The 24,389-nt window shown below is 28.7% G+C and overlaps 7 protein-coding genes and 1 non-coding gene across 8 annotated transcripts; 3 read left to right on the forward strand and 5 right to left on the reverse strand.

Annotated features, from left to right (window-relative positions):
- Positions 1-761: 761 nt before the first annotated feature.
- On the reverse strand, positions 762-1,238 carry PWA37_004856 (uncharacterized protein; the record flags this gene model as incomplete). Its single annotated transcript, XM_064861327.1, has 1 exon — positions 762-1,238. One exon carries the CDS (start codon positions 1,236-1,238, stop codon positions 762-764), a length of 477 nt encoding a protein of 158 aa, XP_064717004.1.
- Positions 1,239-1,360: 122 nt separating this feature from the next.
- RPL26A (60S ribosomal protein uL24 RPL26A) lies at positions 1,361-2,280 on the forward strand (the record flags this gene model as incomplete). Its single annotated transcript, XM_064861328.1, has 2 exons — positions 1,361-1,379; positions 1,916-2,280. 2 exons carry the CDS (start codon positions 1,361-1,363, stop codon positions 2,278-2,280), a joined length of 384 nt encoding a protein of 127 aa, XP_064717005.1.
- A 2,317-nt stretch (positions 2,281-4,597) lies between these two features.
- Positions 4,598-5,968, forward strand: PWA37_004858 (bifunctional fructose-2,6-bisphosphate 2-phosphatase/6-phosphofructo-2-kinase; the record flags this gene model as incomplete). The annotated part of the gene is made up of 1 exon (XM_064861329.1): positions 4,598-5,968. The coding sequence occupies one exon, from the start codon at positions 4,598-4,600 to the stop codon at positions 5,966-5,968; it is 1,371 nt and encodes a 456-aa protein (XP_064717006.1).
- A 1,509-nt stretch (positions 5,969-7,477) lies between these two features.
- Positions 7,478-10,063, reverse strand: KAP95 (karyopherin beta; the record flags this gene model as incomplete). The annotated part of the gene is made up of 1 exon (XM_064861330.1): positions 7,478-10,063. The coding sequence occupies one exon, from the start codon at positions 10,061-10,063 to the stop codon at positions 7,478-7,480; it is 2,586 nt and encodes an 861-aa protein (XP_064717007.1).
- A 767-nt stretch (positions 10,064-10,830) lies between these two features.
- On the reverse strand, positions 10,831-11,736 carry DIC1 (Dic1p; the record flags this gene model as incomplete). Its single annotated transcript, XM_064861331.1, has 1 exon — positions 10,831-11,736. One exon carries the CDS (start codon positions 11,734-11,736, stop codon positions 10,831-10,833), a length of 906 nt encoding a protein of 301 aa, XP_064717008.1.
- Positions 11,737-14,782: 3,046 nt separating this feature from the next.
- On the reverse strand, positions 14,783-14,864 carry PWA37_004861. Its single transcript has one exon. It is a non-coding gene; the product is annotated as a tRNA-Ser (tRNA).
- A 3,612-nt stretch (positions 14,865-18,476) lies between these two features.
- Positions 18,477-19,349, reverse strand: NIT3 (putative hydrolase; the record flags this gene model as incomplete). The annotated part of the gene is made up of 1 exon (XM_064861332.1): positions 18,477-19,349. The coding sequence occupies one exon, from the start codon at positions 19,347-19,349 to the stop codon at positions 18,477-18,479; it is 873 nt and encodes a 290-aa protein (XP_064717009.1).
- Positions 19,350-20,905: 1,556 nt separating this feature from the next.
- LUG1 (Lug1p) lies at positions 20,906-23,569 on the forward strand (the record flags this gene model as incomplete). Its single annotated transcript, XM_064861333.1, has 1 exon — positions 20,906-23,569. The coding sequence occupies one exon, from the start codon at positions 20,906-20,908 to the stop codon at positions 23,567-23,569; it is 2,664 nt and encodes an 887-aa protein (XP_064717010.1).
- Positions 23,570-24,389: the final 820 nt, after the last annotated feature.

Here is a 24,389-nt window from a genome sequence, read left to right on the forward strand (position 1 = left end):
TTTTCGATCTTACTTAATATTAATAAAAATAATATAGTAGATTGCGTATTATTTTTTGCAAAACATCTTTTCGGATGTGTATATTAATGAAATAATTATTCTGTTGACGTTATGAATAAAAACAGTAATTTTTTAACCAATAAAAAAACTTAAAATCTATTTCTATTATATATCTCTCTTGTATCTTGAGAAATTCTTTAATAATCATCTTTAAAACATTTACATTATTTTGAATATGATATTTAGCAATGTATGACTTTTATAAAAAGTGTTTTATTTCTTATTAATAAGCTCCAGAAAATAGCTTGAGGCTGATATATTATGCAGATATTCTAGAAGATATAGAAAAATTAATATCTTAAATACATTAACATCGACTAGGCAACACTTTTTAAATCTTTTAGTTGCTACTTTTTTCCTCTTAAATGAACAAACGTAAAAGAAAAAAATAGATAAAAAACTTATTTTGGACTGTTAGCAACACCCATACATTTCACAAATTCATTTTTTTAGAAAAAAGTGAGTAATATCTCATTTTTACATGTATATTACTATTTTGGGTAAGTATTTTGCTTTTTATTTTTGGGATAATTCTACTAGAATATAAATATAAAAGGAAAGAAAAAATAAGAATAGGAAAAAAATAAAGGACATAACTTAATCCGCGTGGTTCTTGGAGAACCCGTTTTAATTTTTTCCTCACCAAAAGGTAGCTTTTCTTTTTGGGTTATTCTATTAACCAAGGCTTGCAGAGATTGGATCTAGTGAGAAGCCCATATACTTCCAGCATAGACTAATAGGAGCAAAATAGTCTTTCTAACTGTATCCTTTTCCCGGCGTGTTCCTTCTGCATGCACAATCCTTTCAGAATACACGAGACAAACATAACTTTTCAAAGCTGTTTCGTCTACACCGTCTGTAGAAATCACAATGCCCCCACCCTTCCCACTTAATCTTTCCCCACTGTTTGCTTCTATTCTACCTGTTGTCTGCTTCATCTGCCAGTGTTTCCAGGCGGAGAGAAACAGAATGCCAGGCTTGTTGGACGGTTCATTCTGAAGACACTCAGATTCTCCCAGTTGTCCCGGACCAAGTTCAAGATTTTCCTTATTATTACCTTTTCTACTGTAAGAAAGTGTTCCTACTAGGGGTAATGTCTCTCTATACAGTCCAGAATACTTCTTGTAGTACCTAATCGTCAGCACGCAGTAAGCATTAATATTACCATAAATAAACATCCATTCTATAATATGTTACAGTTAGAATAGCAGTATTTTTGCAGCTTGTCTTGGTAGCAGTAGTCTTATCTTGGCCCATCTGAGAAGACCCGAGTAATAACACCAGGAATAACTGTATAAAAATGGCTAAGCAATCTTTAGGTATGTTTTTTTATGCTATGGAGAGAGTAAGATGTAACAAGGCTTTTAAGAAATATGAATTATTTAAAGAATTAGGATCGTAATATTCAATAATCGAGTAATTAAGAGTGCCACAAACTTTCGTTGTTTTTCAAATAAATTTAAAATTTAGCCGATTATATTCAATTCATACTATGAGAGAAACTTTTTTTGGAACATAATGAGAACTAGACTTTTATTTTATCTTTGCAGCAAAACCGTGAGAACAGATATTATTAATATATAATCTGAAAAGTGGATTGTTGTTATTTTCCCATATATTTGTATGGATTGGTTTTTTTTCCAAGAATTGGTTTCAAAAGCTATCAAATTAGATAATTATATTTCTCAACCATATTATTAGCCTGGTGATGAAAACGTCAAATGCCAGAAAAACATTTTACTAACATATGGAAATTATTGTTTCAAAATTAATATATTGGTCTAATCATTAACTGTCAAATATATATGTTTATTGAATCAATATTCAAGAAAAATTTTTTTTTAAATTTAAACAGATGTTTCCTCTGACAGAAATAAGTCCAGAAAGGCTTACTTCAACGCTCCATCTTCTGTTCGTCGTGTCTTATTATCTGCTCCATTATCCAAGGAATTAAGAGCCCAATACGGTATTAAGGCTTTACCAATCAGAAGAGATGACGAAGTCTTAGTCACCAGAGGTGCCAAGAAGGGTCAAGAAGGTAAAGTTTCTTCCGTTTACAGATTAAAGTTTGCTATTCAGGTTGACAAGATCTCTAAGGAAAAATCTAACGGTGCTTCCGTTCCAATCAACATTCACCCATCTAAGGTCGTTATTACCAAGTTACACTTAGACAAGGACAGAAAGGCTTTAATTGAAAGAAAGGGTGGTAAATTAGAGTAAATTTTTTTTTAAAATTTTAAATAATTAATAAAATATCATTCTTCATTTTTTATCTTTCAATCTCGTTTTGTCTGTATTTATAATTATTTTGCAACTATATACATAACAACAGTACTTTAATTTTCAAAACAAGAAATACTTTTTAACTGAAGTAATTTATATATTGTACATGTATAGATTATTGACGAGTGTCTGTATCATAGTATGTTTCGAGTGATTACAGCTGCCTATATTATTGTTTGTTTATTGTTATTGATGTAATTTTCTATCGTTTCAAATTACTCCTATGAGCCGTTTTTATAATAATTTTATTAAGTAAATTGACTTAACAATAAGGCAGCTATTGTATTATTATTATTATTATTTCAGGTATTATCACTGCAAATTCAGTCTTATACTGTACTATATAACAGTAAATAACCAATCCTTTTAGTTTTTCCTTACCTATAAGATTCATTACACATTTCCCTTCTAAAGGTTTTTTTTTTTGTAGTGGGAAACGGAAAACCACAAATTGTGAATATAATAAAGATGATGACGAAGGAAGCGGATTTTACTTAAAACAATTCAAAAGACGAATCAAATAATTCTAAGAGAAAATTCTTATGTAAAACTTTTCCACTGAATATAAATTCATTATTATTTATTATTTTATGAGTATATTTAAAACTTTTTAATGCAAACATAATTTTATATCGAGGGATCTTCATAATCCAACACAATATATATACACATATATTAAATTAATGAAAAATATCATTTTTGCGAATCTAAATTGTATGCAGTAACAAATTTATTAGATATGAGAATACCTATATTTTGGCTCTATTTTTGTCCATATTATAACGGAGTCATATGGTGGAGAAAAAAATATGAAGAATTATTAGTTATATTATACAAATATGTATTAATTGATCACAAAAAAAATCAAATATTTATAATACTACACTAAAGGATATTTAGCTCCATATAATTTGTTTTGTAACTCAAAACAAACGAAGTTTATCTTTCTCCAATGACTAATATGTTAGTTGTATACTACTTCAGATTGCCAAAACATGAACAACTTAAAAAATCAACATACATAAGACTAGGCCATATATTTGTAGACAATGAATGAAAATTTAGTTCAATTTTATGTATCCAAGTTTCATCATTAACTACTTCTTATTGACATTCTTAGCAGTCATAATAGTAGTAAACCTATTTGGAAAATTATGATGTTAAAAGAAATAAAAAAAACGTTTAATAAATAAGTTGGAAGTCAACCTTTCGATAAAGTAAGATGATGTGAATGTTGATTCAACTCTACGGTTGCATTCTCCGTAAGAAGTAAAAAGTTGGTCCCTTTTTCCCTATGCAAGGATCTGATAAATTATTATCTTACTTTGTTGAATCCAAATAGGCATCATTATATTAATTTGTTAAGTGTTAGGAAAACATCTTTTCTAATGGTTGTCAATAAAACAATTAATTTTGTACCAAGTTAAGTTGGAAATTTAAAAGAAGTACATTGATGCATTTCTTCAATGAAGTCAGAAATCAAGAGACACCGTGAAACTACTACTTTTTACATATGCATTGTCTAGTACTTCAATAAAAAAGCAAAGAAGAAGTTGGTAAATTCAGATGATTTAGAAAAATATCTCTGATTATATATCAAATGACACTCATTAATTATCAGAATAACTAAGAAAAGACCTTATCTGCAATATTTCATGTTGACTTGTAGCATAATATTGATTATTCTTTAGTCTTAGTTATAGCTTGTCAGTAATACTTCTCTTTATTATTTTCTTTGTTTATTCGCTTTATTTAGTAATTTTAATTTTAACAATTTCCCAGAAAAGAAAAATGAATCTCCGAAAATTACCATTTTAGGAAAACATGACAGTTTTGAACTTTGTAACTTTAAAAAATAATAGAATTACATACTAAAAGTTCATAATACCAAAAATATTTAACTTTCCTGGAGTTTTTTTACCTTTCAAGGACTCTAAAATTAATAATAAGTAGAATATTGAAAAACACATACAAAGGGAGAACAAAGAACGTTCGACCACTTTCTTAGAAACATAGTAAAAGGTATCTCGTAGAGAGAATAAAATAACCAAAAAAAAAAAAAAAAAAAAAAAAAAAAACAGAATAAAAGAGAACTTATGTATATTTGTATAACGTTCTCAATTCACAGACCTTCAAAAAAAAATAAAATAAAATAAAATAGAAATAAAAATAAAAATACAATAAAAGAAAACGACTCTTGGAGTTTTAATTTTCAAACTGGTACAGAGTTTAATTAAGGGAAATATTATCAAACATGAATGTTAATAAAAACAACAAAGAAAACTTTTTAAAAGAGAAGACTTTAAATGATGATCTAGACTATAGGAAAGATGCAGTTCATGAACCAGTAGACTGCGGATGTCCAATGGCACCAGGACAACTGTATCCAACTGAAACTGGAACATTATTTCACGCTGGTAACATCTTGATTGCATTGGTTGGGCTACCTGCCACATCTAAGACTTTATTGGCTGTATCAATGACAAGATATACAAGATGGTTAGGTGTAAGAACTAGATCATTCCATGTCTCAGAGTATAGAAGACACAAAAGTAATAGAAATATTGCTCTAAGTTTGAAATTCGAACAAGATATGGTGGACGAAGTTCTTAAAGATATTATCGATTTCTTCGAAAACAAAAAAGGTCAAATTGCAATCTTTGATTCCTTGAATATTCTTAAGTCTGATAGAAAGAGATTAGTATCTCTTTTTGAAAATATTAATGTTAAAGTATTGTTTATTGAATCAATAGTGACGGATCCGAAGTTAGTTAACAAGAATATCGAAATAGCATTAAAATCCAATCAATATTTAAATTGGAGAAAAGAAGATGCAATTGATTATTACACGAAGAAATTATCAATAAAAGAAAGTCAATATGAACACATTACACCTGATGAGAACTGTAATTTTCTAAAATATATCAATTTTGGAGAGCAACTAATTATAAATCATAATAATCAATTAGGTTATCTGATTAACAAAATAGTTTTCTTTTTAATGAATTTGAGAAATAAGACTAGTCGTGTTTACCTAGCTAGATGTGGGACTAGTGATTCAGATAAATATACAAATGATGAAGTCTTGAACGAAGAAGGAATTCGTTACTCTAAAAACTTAACAGATTTAGTTTTAGATAGGGTTGGGATGCATAGACAAGGAAAAAAAGTAGATACAGAGTCTTTAGTTATATGGACTGGTCCAAGGAAGAGAACATATACTACTGGTAAGTTTTTTATTGAAAAAGGGTTTGATGTACAAGAAAGAAGCCAATTGAAACAACTGCAACCAGGTAGCGTTGCTGACATGACTATAGAGGAAATTAAAGAAAAGTATCCAAATGAACATGCAGAATTTTTAAAAGATCCGTATCATTATAGATATCCAAGAGCTGAATCATATCATGATTTGGCGGTTAGAATGGAATCCCTTTTACTGGAATTAGAACATATGAATACTAATGTCTTGATTATTGCACATGAATCTACTTTGAGAGTATTATATGGGTATTTGTTAGCATATACAGTGTTAGATGTACCAAAGTTGGAGTTTTCTAGAGAATTTTTGACAGAAATCACTTTTGGACCATTCTGTAATACTGTAGAAAAAATCCCTATTAATTAGGGATTAGAAATAAATATTGATAAAAAATATCCATTACTTAAGGTAAAATTACTAAGTCCTTATAGTAAAAATAATGAAGCTTTTATATTCTTTTCTTTTATTTTACATTTTATTACATTTTTCATACAACAAATTAAGAACGTACATGGGCATATCGTTACCTTATCAAAGAAACTAATTTTCTGTACATGTAAAATCATGACTATATTTTAAATGTATGATATATTACTCTTAAAAAGTGTTAAAAATATCTGTTGATGAGTTATATGCTTTAAACACTTATGATTAGTTTATTTTCTCTATATATGAGAAAACTAAATGAACATATGATGAAGTTATGGTACACTCTAAAGAGCTGCAAAAGCAGAAAAACTTTCTCTTAAATGAGCTTTTGTGTTACAGTGATTTTACACAGTTACCAAAGATATTGAATGTTCAGCCTATTGTATGAGATTATCTTACAACTGTGTGCAACTTATTGTTACTCTATCAATTGTTATTTTTTCTAAGGTTCTTGTAGGGATCTCCTTAATATTGAATAAAAAGAACATATATACAGGGAAATTTTATAACAATAATATTCTTCATTTACTATGTAGGTTAAATTACACGATATTCTTAACTTTTATTAATGAGTTTTATGTCAACATTAAAAATTAATTTTGTATCAAACTTTTTGCAAATATTCTTAAAAAAATAAAGCCAAAATGTTAACAATAAAGAGTATGTTTCAAGTTGATATAACATAAAATATTTACTTTGTTAAATTCCGATAAAAAACATAGAGAAGATAATAGTCAATAATTAATTCTTCTTTATAAATTTATTGGGGAGTAGGATGTTAAAAATGCATTTACATAAAACAACAGTTGCATTAAGTGAAATATTCTTAAGTCAAAAACAAAAAGGAAGGTAAACAAAAAGAATCCTAATTTGTTTATCTTGCTTGTTGAATTTAAATTATAAATATATACTTATATATATTCAGGTTAAATATCAATAGTAAATACTATTGGAATTAAAATTACAAAAATAATTAGTGAATAAATGCATAGAGAGTAAAGAAAGATGACTAAAAAATTTGAAATGTTACAATATGGTCAAATAAAAAAATAATAAAGAATATTATGAAATAAAATGAAAAAAAGATCAAAGTACAGGAGGCAACAATTAAAATGTGTGAGAAGGAGAAGAAAAAAAGAAAAAATACTATTAGTAATGAAATGATAATATTACTTTAGCAACGAATGTAAAAAGAAAAAGTAGAAAGGTAAAAAGATGAGAGATAAAAAAAGAATAAAAAGAAAAAGAAGGAATAATTAAATAAAAATAAAAAATAAAAAAAATTATAAACTTTTAATCAAAAATGATTAAAAATAGAAGAAATGTATATGGGTTCAATAATGATAATAATGCATGCAAAAGGGGGGAAGGAGAGAAAAAAATGTCAGAAATATTAGAGGTAGAAAGATAAAAAAAATGGGTGAGTAATAAATGATTGAGTTAATATCACAAGGTTAATTGGTGCTTTTGTTGTTCCCTAGCCCATCTTGCAGTAGCTTTAGTAGACTGAGAGAATGTTGGATTACTTCTCGTTTTCTTAATAAAATCGATGATGGTTTCTTGGCCGTAAAATTGCTTAATAGATCCATCAGGATACATAGCTGCAATGTCACCAATTAAACCTACTGCAGATCTGGAAACTGAGTCATCACTGTATAACTGTGGTTCTTCTGCTACGAGCGTTATAAATTGGAAAATAGTTCCAACGTACTCGTAGATAACTTGTGGATTTGTGTGAAGACCACCTACAATACCAACATAAGCGTCTAGGACTGCTTCAAGCACTTTAATATAGTAATCTATAGCATCTAAACTGCCATTTTCTGGTTTTGTATTTTGGGCTGCAACACATAAATTCATAACATCACCTAGATATGGGGTAAAGTCAGCACCAATATTGGAAGCTATATCACCAAACACACTTAATACTGCCGGTTTTAATTCTTTTTTGGAGTTAGAATTGGAGATCATTTGACCTAAAACACTCATGAATGCACTTGCATATTTCTTAAAATCTTCACCCAAAGAGTTAGCAATATCAGCAACAAAGCCTACTGCAGTAATTGCAATAGTGGAATCCACTTGATTTAATGCTTTCACAAGATATGGAGAAAAGGCCTCTAAATATTTTTCAAATTTTGAACCTAAGGAGAATGACAAGGAAGACACTGCATAAAAAACATCATCTTCGATAAATGTAGAGTCTTTTTTATCTAATAATTTCATAAACAATTCCATTAGCATATCGGAAACAGTCTCAACACTACTTGGTGACTTCCTAATCACAGCAGCAAGAACGGTTAATATATTGGATTGTAGTTCTTGTAAACTTTGTAGAGCCTCCATAGGTAATTGAGATTCATCAACAGACATAGTTTGTCCTAACTTGTCCATAACAAAGCTAGAAATAGAAGCAGTTGTCTCAGCAACTTCGTTGTTTGAACATTCTACAATGGTGGTTAAGGCAGAGAAAGCAGAAGCTCTGGCATTAAACTCGTTATCAGATCTGTTAGCTACAGCAATTAATGAGTCAACAATAACTGGGTAATAGTTAAAAATTGGGGATGGAGTCTGGTCCGCTAACTGTTCAACTAGGTTAATAATGGTCCACGCACAATTAGCAGCAATCTTTGGATGATCGCCTAATCCACTGACACAAGAATGTATAACATTTGGTAAATGATCTTTAATGTTAATAGCATCTACTACTATATCAGCGATTCTACCGATACACCAGGCTGCTGTTTCTTTTACTTGAAGTGATTGATCGTTCATTAAGTTTAAAATAGCAGGTAGAGCCTGATGAATATAATATATCTTTTGATCTTTATTTGGACCTTCCATAATAGAACCAAATGCCATAACTGCAGCTTCACGTCTTCTCCAATCAGAATTTGTGATATTCTGTTCTACAAATTGTAACACAGGTTCTAAAATAGCGTCACCACAGTTTTGAGCAAATAATTGTAGACAGACACCTGCAGACATTGAGACATTCCAATCATCATCTTCAAAATCTTCGTTCTGTCTAGTTAGTAACTTTAACAAAGTTGGTACAACATCTTTTAAAGAGGCTAATGCAAAATTGAAACTCTGTAATGGAGATCCTGGGAATTGTGCCAATTCATAGGCAATATCGATTTCTTCTTCACAAATAGTAGACCAGAATTCAACTGTCATTGAAGCAACCTTATCATCTGCTGACTCCATAGTAGATATAGTCAATGCATACAAAGCTTGTTCCATATATGGTTTCATGAAAGAATAGTATAAGGACATAATTCTACAAAGACAACCAAAAGCTGCAGCTTGGATTTCACTCTCATTTGTCTGGGTGGCTTCGCAAACAACTTGCATTAAATAATTCCTTTCCCCTTCACGTTCCATGTTATTTTTAATAAATATTAAAGAATCTGCTAAAGCATTTAAAGCAGCTAATCTGACTGCTTTAGACGGTTCGGATGATTGAGCACCTTGCACAATCGCAATTAATATATTGTTGGACTCTGATATTAGAGCTTGAGATTGAGGATCTGCACTTTCACAAATATAGCCTAATGATAATAGGGAGGCTCTTTTGACATTTTCTGGTTGACTTGGGTTGGTATTATCAACCATAATTTTCATCAACTCTGGCCAATCACCAATTGGTAATTCGATGTCTGCAATAGCAGCAATCAATTGAGCAGCAGCATTTGCTACACGGTCCTCGGAAGATACTAAAGCTTGTAGTGCATTATTTTTAATAAGTTGTTTAGAGTTGGTGTCAATTTGTGTAATCCAACGTTGTGCAAACTGTTTAGACCTAACAGAATCTTTGGCAATTAATTCATTCTTTAAAGATAAAGCAGCTAAAATACGTGCTTCCATCTTATATGACTTTTCAATTAACACTTGAGACAACAGTCCTGCATATTGCAAGAAATTCTCATTTGATAAAGTCTTTAATTGAGTTTCACTTTGAAGACGGACATTACCATCTGGATTTAAAATTGTGTTTTCTAAAAGTTGGGCAATTTCAGCAGTGGACATGCTTATTGTTATTCACTTTTTGTAATATTTTAATATGTCTATAATTGTAATTATAAGTGTAACTGTAAATTTCAAACGCAATATTGAGTCAACCAATTCAAACTAAAATAGATGCTTTCACAGAATGTATTGGAATTTTTGAACTACTTAGACTCTTTGCAAAATTAAATAACAAAGGCAATATTCAATCCGTTACGGAATATAGTTAGATTGTATTTTTTCAGGTGATCCTTGAAATCACTAAAAAAAAAGAAGAGTGTAACAGGAGAAGAAAGTTTTGTAGTAGTACTCGAGTCTTTAAAACAAGAAACTGAGAAAGGTCGTTACAATATAGCCATACATAGAGAAAACAAAGTATTATTTTGCTTACTCTTCGTCCATCACTTCTTTAATTGTTTTTGTTAAATTTTCACAAACATTTCAAGTTTTTCGTCTTCTTTGAAAAAAATCGTATTCGTATAACGTGATATATTTTGAAGAAGACCCTTTTTTGGTTTGTTTTTTGTTAACGTTGATGATAATCAGCACGGGTAGACATACTAATAATTGTATGTAAAAAGATACATATACATAATTTTTTTTGGGGTCTATATACATATAAATGTTATTATGTAACTACATGCTATTTATGAGTGTGTCAATTTAAGTGAATGAATCGAATAATCAAACGTATTGAATAAAATCATCAAGTATATGTATAAATAAATTAATCAGTCGATTAAGGACTAAAAAAAGACATAGACAAACGAATATAAGATACAGTCACATTACACGTACTCCTCCTCCTTTACACCAACCTTATGTTTCTTTAATTGTTCGATAGCAAAGAAAATTAGCATGGTAAATGGGCCTAATCTAGTGAAACTTGGTAACCAACCTCTAAACATAAATGATGGACCTTCTGTACGTAAAGCAGTCGTTAATATTTCAATGGATGACTTATTTTCAGCTTTACTTGCATTCATAATACGTGTCTTAATGACATCTGCTGGAGAACAGATTGTAGTGGCCACTAACCCTGCTAATAATGAGGCAGAAAAGTGTGTAGTCTTATTTGCAGGATCAAAATCTAGGTTAGTCACTAGATAATTCTTAAAAATATCATATGTGACCACTTGAGATGCTGTCATTAACACACCTCTGACCATATTTGGTTTCCAACCGGTCAATAATGTCTTCACACCTCCTTCATGTCTATAGATTTTCCAAACACCATCAAATGCGTTTCTATAATTTCTTCTTAAATGAGGTTCTAAGGCTGAGTCATTTTGCATTCTGATGTTAACAACATCTGCAAAATTACCAGCCAGACCACCGACAGCACCACTAAACATAGAACTTGGTAAGAGATATGCCATATTTGTTAATTCTTTTTGTGGAATCACATGTTCTTTCAATAGATCATATATACCGAACCTAACAGTGGTATAGGTACATTGTCGTAAGACAGCTGCGCTAAGTCCTGAATATAGTCCTAAAACACCTTCATTCCTTAGAATATTTGTTAGCATTTCCACTAATGTTGGTTTAGGTAAAGATGCAGCTTGTAACCTTACTTTTGCTAAATCTAATGGGTGAGTGCAGATACAGGCGAAAATGCCTGCAACACCACCATACCACCATGGATATTTAATTTGTTTTTGTAGTTTTCTTTCTTCTTGTTGTTGCGACATTCTTTATGAAATGGATTATGGTTATAACAGTATGTAAAGATCAAAAGTGGGATATTTTATTGTTAAATTTGAGTCTATTAAGTAATCTATAAAAGGATAATAAGCAGAAATAAGGATAAGGGGATGGAAATGAAAGGCAGAAAAATAAGGTGAAAATTAAATTAAAAAGCAAAGTATGGAATAGATAATGATAGATATTGCAACGATCTAAATTACAACAACTCAGATTTTACTCGCTTCTACTATCTGATACAAAAAAGTTTGTTAGTGAAATGAATTCTTCTATGTATTTAATTTTTGTCAAGTCAATCAAAGAAAAAAAAAACAATTTTGCAAAGGAAATCTATAAGTTACACGAGTATGGATCAGTGAGGAAAAGTAAAATCTAATAATACAACACCCAATGAGCTAATAGGTTTTTGTTATGGTGTTGAAGAAACAAGTAAAGTGGATATTTAAGGAGAAGCGGTCAGATTACGTAGAGAGCTCTCTAGATATGTCAATAAATTTAGCGTCAAAATGATTTATAGATACACACACATATATATATATATCCTGAAGTAGATGCCGTCAATCTACGTTGTGGTAAGGTTTCAGTAGTTTCATAGATAACTAAATAAAGAACAGCATGATTATCTATGGTCATTCATTAGTATATAGTAATTTGCCGTGAAAATTGTGATTTCTCGTAGGTTATAAGCCCATTCTCTTTCAAGTTTGATGACCAACTCTCAATTGAATTTTCTGTTTTTTTTTTTTTTGTGATATAATTTCATCTATTATTCCCCTTGTGATAGAATTTTACATGATTATTTCTCATATTTTTGTATAGTTCAGATTATATATTTACGTAATCTTTGTTAAGACCTTTCAGTTTTTTTTACGTTTGAAAAAATACTCTAAGTTAGGGTTACATTAATTTTGTTGCGTTCGGCATAAAACTCTTTAGTCAGTTTTTGTTTTTCTGTATTTAATTTCTTTAAATTTTTAATTTGACTGACGTGTACAACTCAGGGTTTTATAAAAATTAACCTTTATGTAAAATAAACAAATCCACTCTAATACAGGGTTTTCTAGTTTTTTTTAGATTCTTTTGGAAAAAGTGAAAGAAAAAGAAAAAGAAGTGGAGGTCACGCTTTTTTAAAAGTTACATAATATATTCATTTATTTTTCATATTATATTAAAGAAATTATTACAAAGGGATTTTTTTGTTTTCATGAATATTCCACAATAAATAAGACAAATTTAAAAAATAAAAAAAAAGTATATAGTAAGGATAAAATTATCTTGGTCTTTTTCAAACTATTAAATATTTTCATTTGTAAATATCAAATTTTTTCAGGGTTTTTATAATAAAAAAGACTGTGTTATTTAAATTTTCTGAATTTGAAATTTTCTATGCTTGTATACCCCTTAGTTAAAGTTGGGTGAGCAATTTTTCTCTTTTAAAAAGTCAATCTAACATAGAACATAACTTAGGTTTAAATGGTTTCTTTATTACTTCATTCTGGTCATTTTCCAGTAGCAACGAGTTTCCCAATTTGGAAAGTGTCCTGAAATTGGAGAGTATTATACACAAAAACAATTTCTCTTTCACATTCTTTTGTTTTTATCCAGCGGTATCGCTATCATTAGTTATAATTATAGTTATGATTATGATTATTATTTAAAATGCATATTTCATTCTTAAGACAATTTTGAAGGAACACAAAGTTTTTTGCAATTTTATTACTATGATGAGAGGGTTGTGAACATTAGCAATTTGGCAATTTAAGATTGACGTTTATGCTCCAGTCTTTTTTTTTGACTTATTTCGTTTTTTCTTCAAATAAATGATACTATATTACTTACAATGTACACTTTCCTGACAATTTGATCTCCTTTTATTCCTTAACAGAAGTCTCTTTACCAGTAGTAATAATATGTGTTATGTGATGAGTACATTACCATAAACTGAAGAGTTATATTAAAAATTTGATATGATCATTTTATATATAGTATTGCTATCAAAAGCAAACAGTATTATTTATATAACTTTACTGTTATTTTCTTGAAAGTGTAATATGATTTGCCTTCGGTGATAATACTCAGTTTTACACAGTATGTAACAATGGACGTATCTTAGAGTCAACTGTATTCTTTCTTCTATTATCATCTGTCTAAAAATTAACTTAAGTTGTGAATTTTAAAACACTTGATTTTACATTCTTTCTTATACGTAGGTGGAAAAAGTTAAGTTACACAAAGGTTTCGTAAACATATATATACTTATTTATTTATTAATAAATTGTCAATAGTTGTATTAGTACTGATGTCATTCCTTATAATACTTAAAAATCTAGAGTTTTCCATGGACCGAACCTGGTTATAAAAATTAAAATAGGTGAAATAACAAATATAAGTAGATTATTTCAAAGTTAGTAATTAAACAGTGACGAAACTATCCAAAACTATTAGGTAGGTGAGCGTAAATTCAAGATTTTTATCAGATAGTATTATAAAGAATGTTAAAAAAAATTAAATTTACTTTTTTAATGTTTATATATTCTTGGAAAGTATCAGAGTTTTTTGGACATATATCATTAATTACAATTAATAAAAGAGATAATGAATGGTTTCTAATCATGTAATGAATCTGAATGGTACAAACATCCGAAGATACAGTATAACTGAAAAGAAACTTTAATAATTAGTGACATAGGATATAAAAGAAAAAGAAAGAAATGATATAGAATTCTTAACTATGTGATATATGCTGTCCTAGTGTCACTGTGGACGATTTTGCAAACTCTTTAGTTGCTAATGAGGTTCTTGTTTTTGTTGTTTATAATCATAATATAAATCTGGGCATTTTAGGGGAACATTTATCTTTCAAAAGGTCTTCATTCGTTACATAATATCTCTGGAATCTGATCTATAAATTAAGGTTTTAACCTTGCAAACACATTTACAAAATGAAAGGTAAAAAAAATTATATATTGGACCCTATCATTTGTATTAACGGATATTACAAGAAACAGCAAAAAATTCAACGCTGAAAAGAATCGACAACTGCAGGATTCGAACCTGCGCGGGCAAAGCCCAAAAGATTTCTAATCTTACGCCTTAACCACTCGGCCAAGTTGCCTACCACCTGTGGCTTTTATTCTATAATAAAAAGGTAACACCACCGAGATTACGTAAGATTCTATTTGAATTTAAAGTGCTCTATTGTGTTTTAAGACCAACGTGTCCATTTGCCACCTAGTGTACAGCGTGTTCATATATTGTTGTTACTGTGCCACCATAACATATTATGTTTATGTACACCGTGTTCATTATATTTCTACTACGCCACCATAACCTATTGTCCTAAATGTTCTATGATCTTCAATTATATTATTGTAACTAAAAATAAAGATATGAATTACTAATTCATTAATATATCAAGTTGAATAGTTGATCGAGTTCCAGAAAACATATAAAAGGACAACGTTTTCTGTAGATGGAACTATCTTCTGTTATTCCTCTCTTACACATAATTTAAAAATATTATATATAAAACAGAACAACCAACAAACAATAAACGAACAACCACCGAACATCGAACGCAGAATACAATATGCAAATAGTGTAATTATATAAGCTTGATATTGCCGTTAATATATAGGACCGTATTAATAATTGCATTACCGATTGTATCAATTATTGTCTCGATTATTAATAGATTATCCGTTTGATATTTCTAGCGCTTCCCCGAATAATACAAAACTCTGACCACATCATATTACAACAACTTTTCTTGTGGAATAGAAAACTTATTACCATCAAGATTACATAAGATTCTGAATGAATCTAAAACTATCTATTGTTTTAATATGTCTTACTCATGTTACACCATTAGATGCTGTATAATAAAAAGGTTATTTTTACCAAGATCACATAAGATTCTGAGTGAATCTAGAATTATCTATTGTTTTAATAAGTCACACATTTATTACTAATGACCATAAGAATTGTGCCGTTTATCATTAGTGCACCTGAATTAGTATAATAAATTTTAGGGTTTGGATTACTAAGCTCATTAATGTATCAATCTGAATAATTGATCAAGCTCCAGAAAACATATAAAAGGACAACAACTTCCGAAAATAAATCCATCTTCTGTAACTCCTCTTTTATGGATATTTTATATAATATATATAGGAGAAAAAGAACAAATACATAGAAAAGCTCACTATAGCTGTTAATATATAAGACTATCTAGTAAGTCCTTTACCATTTGTAACAATTATTGTTTCGATTATTAAAATATCCGTTTGATATTATTCGCACTTCCTAACTAATTAACTAATTAACAGAACTCATATATTATTTACCTTATCATAATTTTGTTTTCAGAATAGTTTTTATAAATTTATTTAAATTATCAGAGAATTATTTAATATAATAGTTAGACAATTTGACATTAAAGTATCTTGAAATTTTGGTATCAGTAGGAATTACAAACATCATTAGGTTCTAGATACCGTTTTTTTCTACATTTAATTCATATACATTTATGATAGCTTCTTGTTTGTGTAAACCTTTCTATTTTTTTTTCAATACTCTTTCTAGAATAATTTTTATTTCATCAAATATTTGAAAACAATTTTGGTAAAAGATAAATATCTTTTACATATCATGCTACATTTTTACATTAAAAATATGCAGAAAGATTAAAATAAAATAATTCTTATGGAAATGACAATAATAGGCACTTATTTGCTAATAGAAACAATATTGAGACTTTTAGGTATATAAACTATTTACTTGTAAAGATAAAAAAAATACGATTGAGTTAACTATATAGGACAATTATTAGAAAAATTGGTAACCATCAGAAAATTCGATTAAAAATAATCACAACACCCAATTTTACATATGAAAAACCTTTGTTAGTTTTTAATAATGTATTTATTTCTGATTTGCAATTGGTAGAGTAGATAATGTGCTATCATAATTTGTGATACATATTCTGTGCTTTTTATAAAAATAAATATTTCACTAAATGAGAATAACCTTTTATATATATATATATATAGGAGGTGGAGGAAGGAATAAGAAACAAATTCAAGATAAGTAGTATTTATTGATGTAAATAATTATATATTTTTTCATTTGCTTTTGATTTTGATAAATCTGGATGAAAACTACATAAAAAGTATTCTTGCATAGTTATTACACATTGTGATTATTTATTTTGCCTAATAATTATGTATTTTTTTATTATATACAATAAAAATTAGCAAACATTGATTGTTGTGATTTTTGCATATATTACATGTTTATATAAAATTATTATTTTACTTTCTATTCAGTTGACAATATATTTTTCTAAGTTATTTACCAACTTCAAACCACAACAATCCGAAAAAATTAAAGCGTTCTTCCTACCACCTATATTTTTTTAAAATATACATTTCTAATGCCCAATTTTTGATTTCAACATAAAAAAGAAAATGAACGTCTTTGTTTGTATAAGCGTTAAAAAAAAACTTTTCTTTTCCGTTTACTGAGAAATAGATATAGGTAAATAGTGAATATTTGTTTAAATATATTTTATAGGTGCGAATTACCATAAAAATAAAATAATTACTTACCCCTTTTATAGAAAGTTAGATTTTTTTGAACAAATTATATCAAATATTTAACGCATTTAATTATTTAACAAATTGCAATAAAGTAATTTAAAAATAAGTAGATATTTGGATCTTATGGGTAAGATCGCAATATCAGGATAGCTTATTTATAGAATCACTTGTTTAAGAGTTTGTATTAGTTGTTGAATACAATTGAATAATTTGAGGATAATGACGATTATGAGAGATCTCATTTAACCTAGTTTTGTTTAGTGAAAGACGCACTAGAGGGTGTATTCTTAATCATATCCTTGCTTATATTTATATCAAGAGTTATTTTCTAATATCATACAAGAATTATATAATAAATAATGGCAATAATAGGTTAAAAAGATCATATAAAAGATTGTATTAAAGTTATTATGTAATACGATGTAGAGGTTAAGTAAAATTAATTGTGTTGAAATTAAATTTAATAATTTATCCGTAACAACAATTTTGTTTTTATGTTGGTATCTGGTTATTTGTAAAGTATTTTCGTTTTTTTGTCCTTTTTTTTAGATAAGAGAGCCATCCCAAAACTTAATATTAAAAAGAGTTTGGAAAAATAAACACATCTGAGCATCAAATATATTATACGAAGTTATCTCAAGTCGTATACTAAAATATAGATATTAATTATATATATAAACACTTAAAAATTATATAATTGGTTTATTCTAACTATTAAATAGCTTAATCCTAGTTGTCATTGATCTTGTCCTATTATTCAGGTTATTATCGTTCTCCCTCTTTTAAGTGGAACCTATTAGATAGAATACGAATGTTAATGCCGATAATTACCTCTGGTACTCTCTCTCAAAAATCAAAAGTAAGTCTCTTAAATAAGCTTCTTAGTAATTTGCCATCAATATTAATTTGACGATCGTTCGTTCAAATACACTCACGGCCTTGGGTCCTAATTTTCAGCTATTCCAAGTCCTTTGCCTGGACATTTGACATTACCTGCGGACTACATATTTCAAGATTTTCAATTAGGGCTTCCCACAATATATTTACGCAAAAATAGTTGTATATATTATATACAAACATAATTTTATATAAATTTGACAACTTTTTGTTACTATATACTACTTGATTTATTTTGAAATATCTTTATATAAATCAAATCTTCTTTGACTTGATAATGGAATAGCTTGTCTGAAATTTGCAATATCTTCTGGATCCAATTCAGCATAGATGATTTCTTCTCCTTCACTAGCTTCAGCGATAATTTCACCCTTTGGATTACATATTAAAGAATGACCGTAAGCATGATAAGAACTCTCTAAATTTCTTGCTGGGGAACATAATATTGTATAAATTTGATTATCAACAGCTCTAGAACGTGCCAATAGATGCCAATGCATAGGACCCGTAACAGTATTAAATGCACTGGGGAAAACCATGGCAAATGCATTATTCGGTTTTCTTGCTGATATGGTAGTCAATTCAGGGAATCTCATATCATAACAGATACCAATACCAACGTTACCGTAAGGAGTATTAACCGTGGTCAATTTGTTACCTGGGGACAAAGTTTCACTTTCTTTAAAAGTTATACCATTTGGAATATCAACATCAAATAAATGTACTTTACGGTGTATATCGATTAAATCACCTTTACTATTAAAAATTGGTGATGTATTATATATTTTATTTGTTTGAGGATCGATTTCTGGGATAGACCCACCAACTAAAATTATACCATACTTTAAAGCAATTTTTGATAAGAAATCAATAGACTGTGATTTAGCTTTATTGTCAATAACCTCTGCATATTCTCTAAATTTAGTTACAGAGTATGGTGAATTAAAACATTCCGGTAATACTACAATCTTTGTATCAGGTTGTTTTTGCATGGCCATTTCAATAAATTTGGCTGCTCTATTTAAATTATCCAGCTTATTTGGACTAGAACCATTCAATTGAATCAAAGCTACTTTAATCTTTTGCGATAAAATCTGTGACATATTGTGACTTAGCTATTTTTCTTTTTATTTCTTTTCGTCTTTTTACTCTTCGTTCTTAGTTTAGTAATTTTATTCTCCCTATAGCCATTTAATTCCTTCTGAATAGCTATTCAACCTAACAATAAATATCTGTTCTTCAAACAGTGAAAGAACGTGAATTTGTTTATAAATCATTATAATGTATGATTCAAAGAGTCTATTTAGTACAACTTCTATCTAATAAAGTAGTTATCATGACTAATTCCACTTCACTTTTCTCGATAACAAAAAAAGGGTACAAAAAAAAAAAAAGAAATCAAGCAGAAAAGAACCATCAAATTCATATCTAAGCACAATAAATATATATAATCATTATTTTGTTCATATGAAAGCGGTGAAAAAGATGAAATTAGTACAAAATTGTGATGATATCCATTGCAATTAGAACACGCAACTCATTCAAATAAATAGAATATCAAACTCAATATACAATCGCCTATCGTTTTTGTTAGATCCGCTAGGATCTTTTAAAGAATTTTTATTTTAAAAACAGCAATAATAAAATTCCATTCCATTTCAGAATGTTCTATTTGCTGAAATAGAATGTTCTATAATAAAATAGATAGAACAATAAGATTTTAGCAGACACTAAACGATAAATTGTTGAGTAATAACTGTTGAGAGGTCACCAAAAGTTGTTGAGTTTGTTTATTAAACACCTTACTGTTCGTAGAGGAAAATGGCTTAATGTTAACATATATAAAGCCAAGGATTTCATCATACATTATTTTTATCTTATTTACAATCTTTGTGTATTATTACTTCTATGTTGTATATAGAGAAAGAAAGTGAAGAACTTTATTATAATTTTGTGTACTAAATCTGTTTAATATAATATTGAGAATGTTTACTATATATCCAATGAATAAAGGCGCTCATTCTCAACACTATTAGAATATTATAAAATGTAGATATGCTTCAAATCTACCGTGTTAACAATGATTGAGAGTCAATATGTATTAATATATACATGTGCACATGTATATATTATTCATATTGTAGAATTCGACTATGCTTTTGACATGGAGTTGTATTCCCGTCACCAGTTCTATGCGGATTAAGGAATTCCGATAAAATAGTTCTTCGGTATTATTTCCGCTGTTAAATTCCTTTCAAAATACTAATTCTCTACAGATATTACTAATTTTGATTAGTAATATGTGTAAGAGAATTAAAAAAATAAACTGATCCTGAAAAATATCCCTTAAGGTGAAAAATTAAAGGTTTATAGATTACGAGGTAATACACACACACACACCCATATATATATATATAAAGAAAAATACAATGATTTTAATAGTTTCAATAATCTTATACATTTATATATACATATGTATACTTGAACACACAAATAAACTCTCAAATAAAAGTGTTATTATTATTGTATTCCATCTAACTGTTGTGATTTAGTTAGACTGCGAATCATAACTTATTAAAAACTTATTGAGTTTACGTATCATTTGTTTAAACAAAATAGCAAAAAAGACTACACCATAATACATCCCTACTAAAATAACATGGCAACAAACAATGTGTCAACAGATGTTCAAACAGGTAGACCAGGTCTTTTTCAAACTATCCCACCAGAAATCATATATGAAATTTTGACTTATCAATTTAAAGATTATATGTCAAATGATTATCCACCAACATCAGAAAAGTTTAATGAAAATTTAAGAAATTTTTTAAGAAGTAATCTAACCGTCAACAAAACTTTCTATCATATATGTCGAGTTTTACTATACAAACATTGCAACTTTACTACTGCAAAAAGATTCCATAATTTATTAGAATCTATTGAACATTGTCCTGAATTAAGAAACATTATTCAAATTGCAGATTTCCAAGAATTGACCTCGATAGGTCTCGGAAGATCAAATGAAATGAATAAATCGATCCAAAATTTAACTAATGAAACCCTACTCAGATTTTTGAAATTAACCGAATCTAACCTAAGAGAATTTTTGGCATGTGAAAACATTCAGGAGGATTTAGATGAAAACATTATTTATTGGCTCTTAAAACCTGGTAAAAACCTGAGCATACTAGACTTTTGTGGGTGTTCGGGTGATAATTTGACAAGGAGTTTTATTAACGCATTAAACAAGTTATATCCACCTGAACTAATTCCAAATAATATGAATGGTTCTAATTCTAATATTATTATTCCAGAACCTATTGCGTACAATTCACAAATAACTTGTTTAGGATTAAATGATTGTACTGATTTACCAAAACCTGTTTTAGGTAAATTATTAAAGTTGTTTCCCGATTTACAAAAAGTGGATTTAGCACATACATCTATCGATGGTCAAATTTTGATGCAGTATTTACCACATTTAAAAAATTTGACTCATTTGTCCTTTGCATCATGTTCACAACTAACTTCAAGATCCATTTTAGAATTTTTTTCACATCACCCCGCTGTCACCGATGAAAATAATGCTTCCACTTTAGAATGGTTAAATTTAAGTGATATTTCTCATTCTGCTTTGTGGAATGAGGTTCATACAATGTTTTTATTAAAAAAACTTTGTCAATATGGTCATAATAAAACTTTACAGTATTTGAACCTTGATGGTTTACCATTGCATCAAGTAACGATGGCCCACTCTATATCTGGATCCAATACTCCAACATCATCTCAATCGACTGTCTCCATAACATCTTATAATTATCGTCATAGTCGTAGAGAAACAATTTTTTCTACGGTTGTAAAAACTAAATATTACTATAAATGTGCTGATGCATTAATATTCATAAAATTAAATTTTCCTAAGTTGAAAAGTTTAAGTATTAGAGGAAACAATATATCTATTAATAAATTAGTAGAATTTTTATCCCCAATCAAACATATAGATGAGTACCCTAATTTAACTGAATTATCTAAACAACCACAACAAAAGTTAAAATTTATCAATCTATCAAGAAATTCATACATTACAAAATGGACTATTCAAGATCCCAACTTATTAACATGTTCTGATTCATTGTGTGCAATTGAAGTCAATTTTGAAACTTGGCAACAAATTGAAAAGTCAAATAATGACAATGAAATTATTTCAATGAAATATGATTATAAATCGCAGAAGAATAAAGTGGTTAAATGGAAGTGCTTTTTGGATGTATCTTATGGTAGAAGACATTGGATTTATAGATGTGATCCATACCTGAATAAAGATGATATTGAAAAGAAGAGTCAAGTAGGGACACGCTTTGATTCAAGTGGTCATAAGATTATTGAGATTGTTAAACAACCAGATTTTTTAAAATTTGCACAAACCAAAATATCATTAAGTTGTGGTTTAGTTATAAAAAGTTCTATTCGTAGAAAAGAATGCTATAAAGATTATAAGCCACCAATTTCCCAATTTTTAACAAGAAATGGTGGTATTACATTTGGTAATATAACACCACCTATTAGAAGACCTACATTACCACCAGGTGGGTGGAGGTTTTTACAAGATGATGATGATTATGATGACGAGGAGGAGATAGAAAGAGATAATTTTGAAGGTAATAATAATAGAAGATTTGGAATAAGACCGACTGAAAACAGAAATCCATCTTTACATTCACATATACATCATAATGAGAGTCATGATACACCAACTGGTTTATATTGGGATAGATCAATGCATGATTTACACTCTTTTTCTCTACAGAATAATAATAGCGATAACATTGCCAATAATGCCAATGATATCCCTACTATACAGCCAATACAAATTGAAAATGATGCTGAGTATCTGAATAATCCTGAGTTACAAAGAAGAAGGTCACAACTACAGTTATTAAGAATACATCATCGGAATTCTAATCGCATGTTAAAGGGTAATAATTTGCATAACATTCACAATAGTAACTCAAATATACTTAAACAGAATAAAGCCAACAGTATGCTTAAAACATTTTTGAAACCATCTAACGATGGATCTTCTAATAACATAGACTGTTTAAGCAACCAGCCACTTTCTAAGAAGAGTGTTGACACTTCAGAGGTTGCAAAATTATCTAAACCAAAAATCGATTATTATAAACACCCTGAACAATTTATCTATGATTCAAACGATTCAGTGACAACCAAGAGATATCAGATTCATTTTGAGGTCGTCGATGAGTATAAAACATTTGGTTGTGTAGAAAGAGGTATGTATCGTTATTATAGTCTAAAGACTTAATGAATTTAGTGACTAAGTGAATGTCGGGTAAGTAAACAAATAAGTAAATACTCAACTAAGCAAATATTTATATATTCATATTCAATATTATTGCCATTTGATTTGAAGTATGAAGTTGACATCCGGTCCCTCATCACACCATACTATTAACTACCTTGCAAGAAAACACAGGAATAGCTATTATCTTTAATTACAATTGGTAATGCTAATTTTGTGATCATTTCGATTGAACCTCTTTAATCTTATCTCCGTCTAACAACTTCTGCTTCTGTCCCAATTTGGTCCAGACTGACGCGTCTTCTATTGTTCGTGCTTGTTTACATTCGACGGGTTTGGGAAATTTGCAAACCAAAAGGTCCTCGAAAAAATAAACAAAGAAATTTCATTCTGAAAGAAATATCTGAATAGAATGAAAGAAGAGATGGGAAATTAGTGAATGTTAGATGGCATATTATAGGGCTTCGCTTCAAACTTTAATTTCTTACCATAAAGTTAGTCATTTCAAGAAGTCCACTTGAGTAGGAATTGTCAATGACTAAAAATATTTTATTTAATAGTGAATTCTATATTTATACTATTGACATTGCATATAAAATTCTCCAGCTTATTTTTTAATATAAGTAGAAGAAAAAAGAACAATACATCAATTTTTCTGATAGTCATTGCATTATTACCTTATCATATTTATACAAACTAAATTACATTCAATCAATGAAATATTCGTTTATTTAATTCAAAACACTCATACATATATACATTAATTATTCTCCGTTCGCTTAATCTTAACCATTAATATTAATACTATCATTACTTTCAAACA

This window comes from Arxiozyma heterogenica, assembly GCF_036370985.1.
Source record: "Arxiozyma heterogenica strain weizmannii chromosome Unknown scaffold_7, whole genome shotgun sequence".
NCBI classification, from domain to species: domain Eukaryota; kingdom Fungi; phylum Ascomycota; class Saccharomycetes; order Saccharomycetales; family Saccharomycetaceae; genus Arxiozyma; species Arxiozyma heterogenica.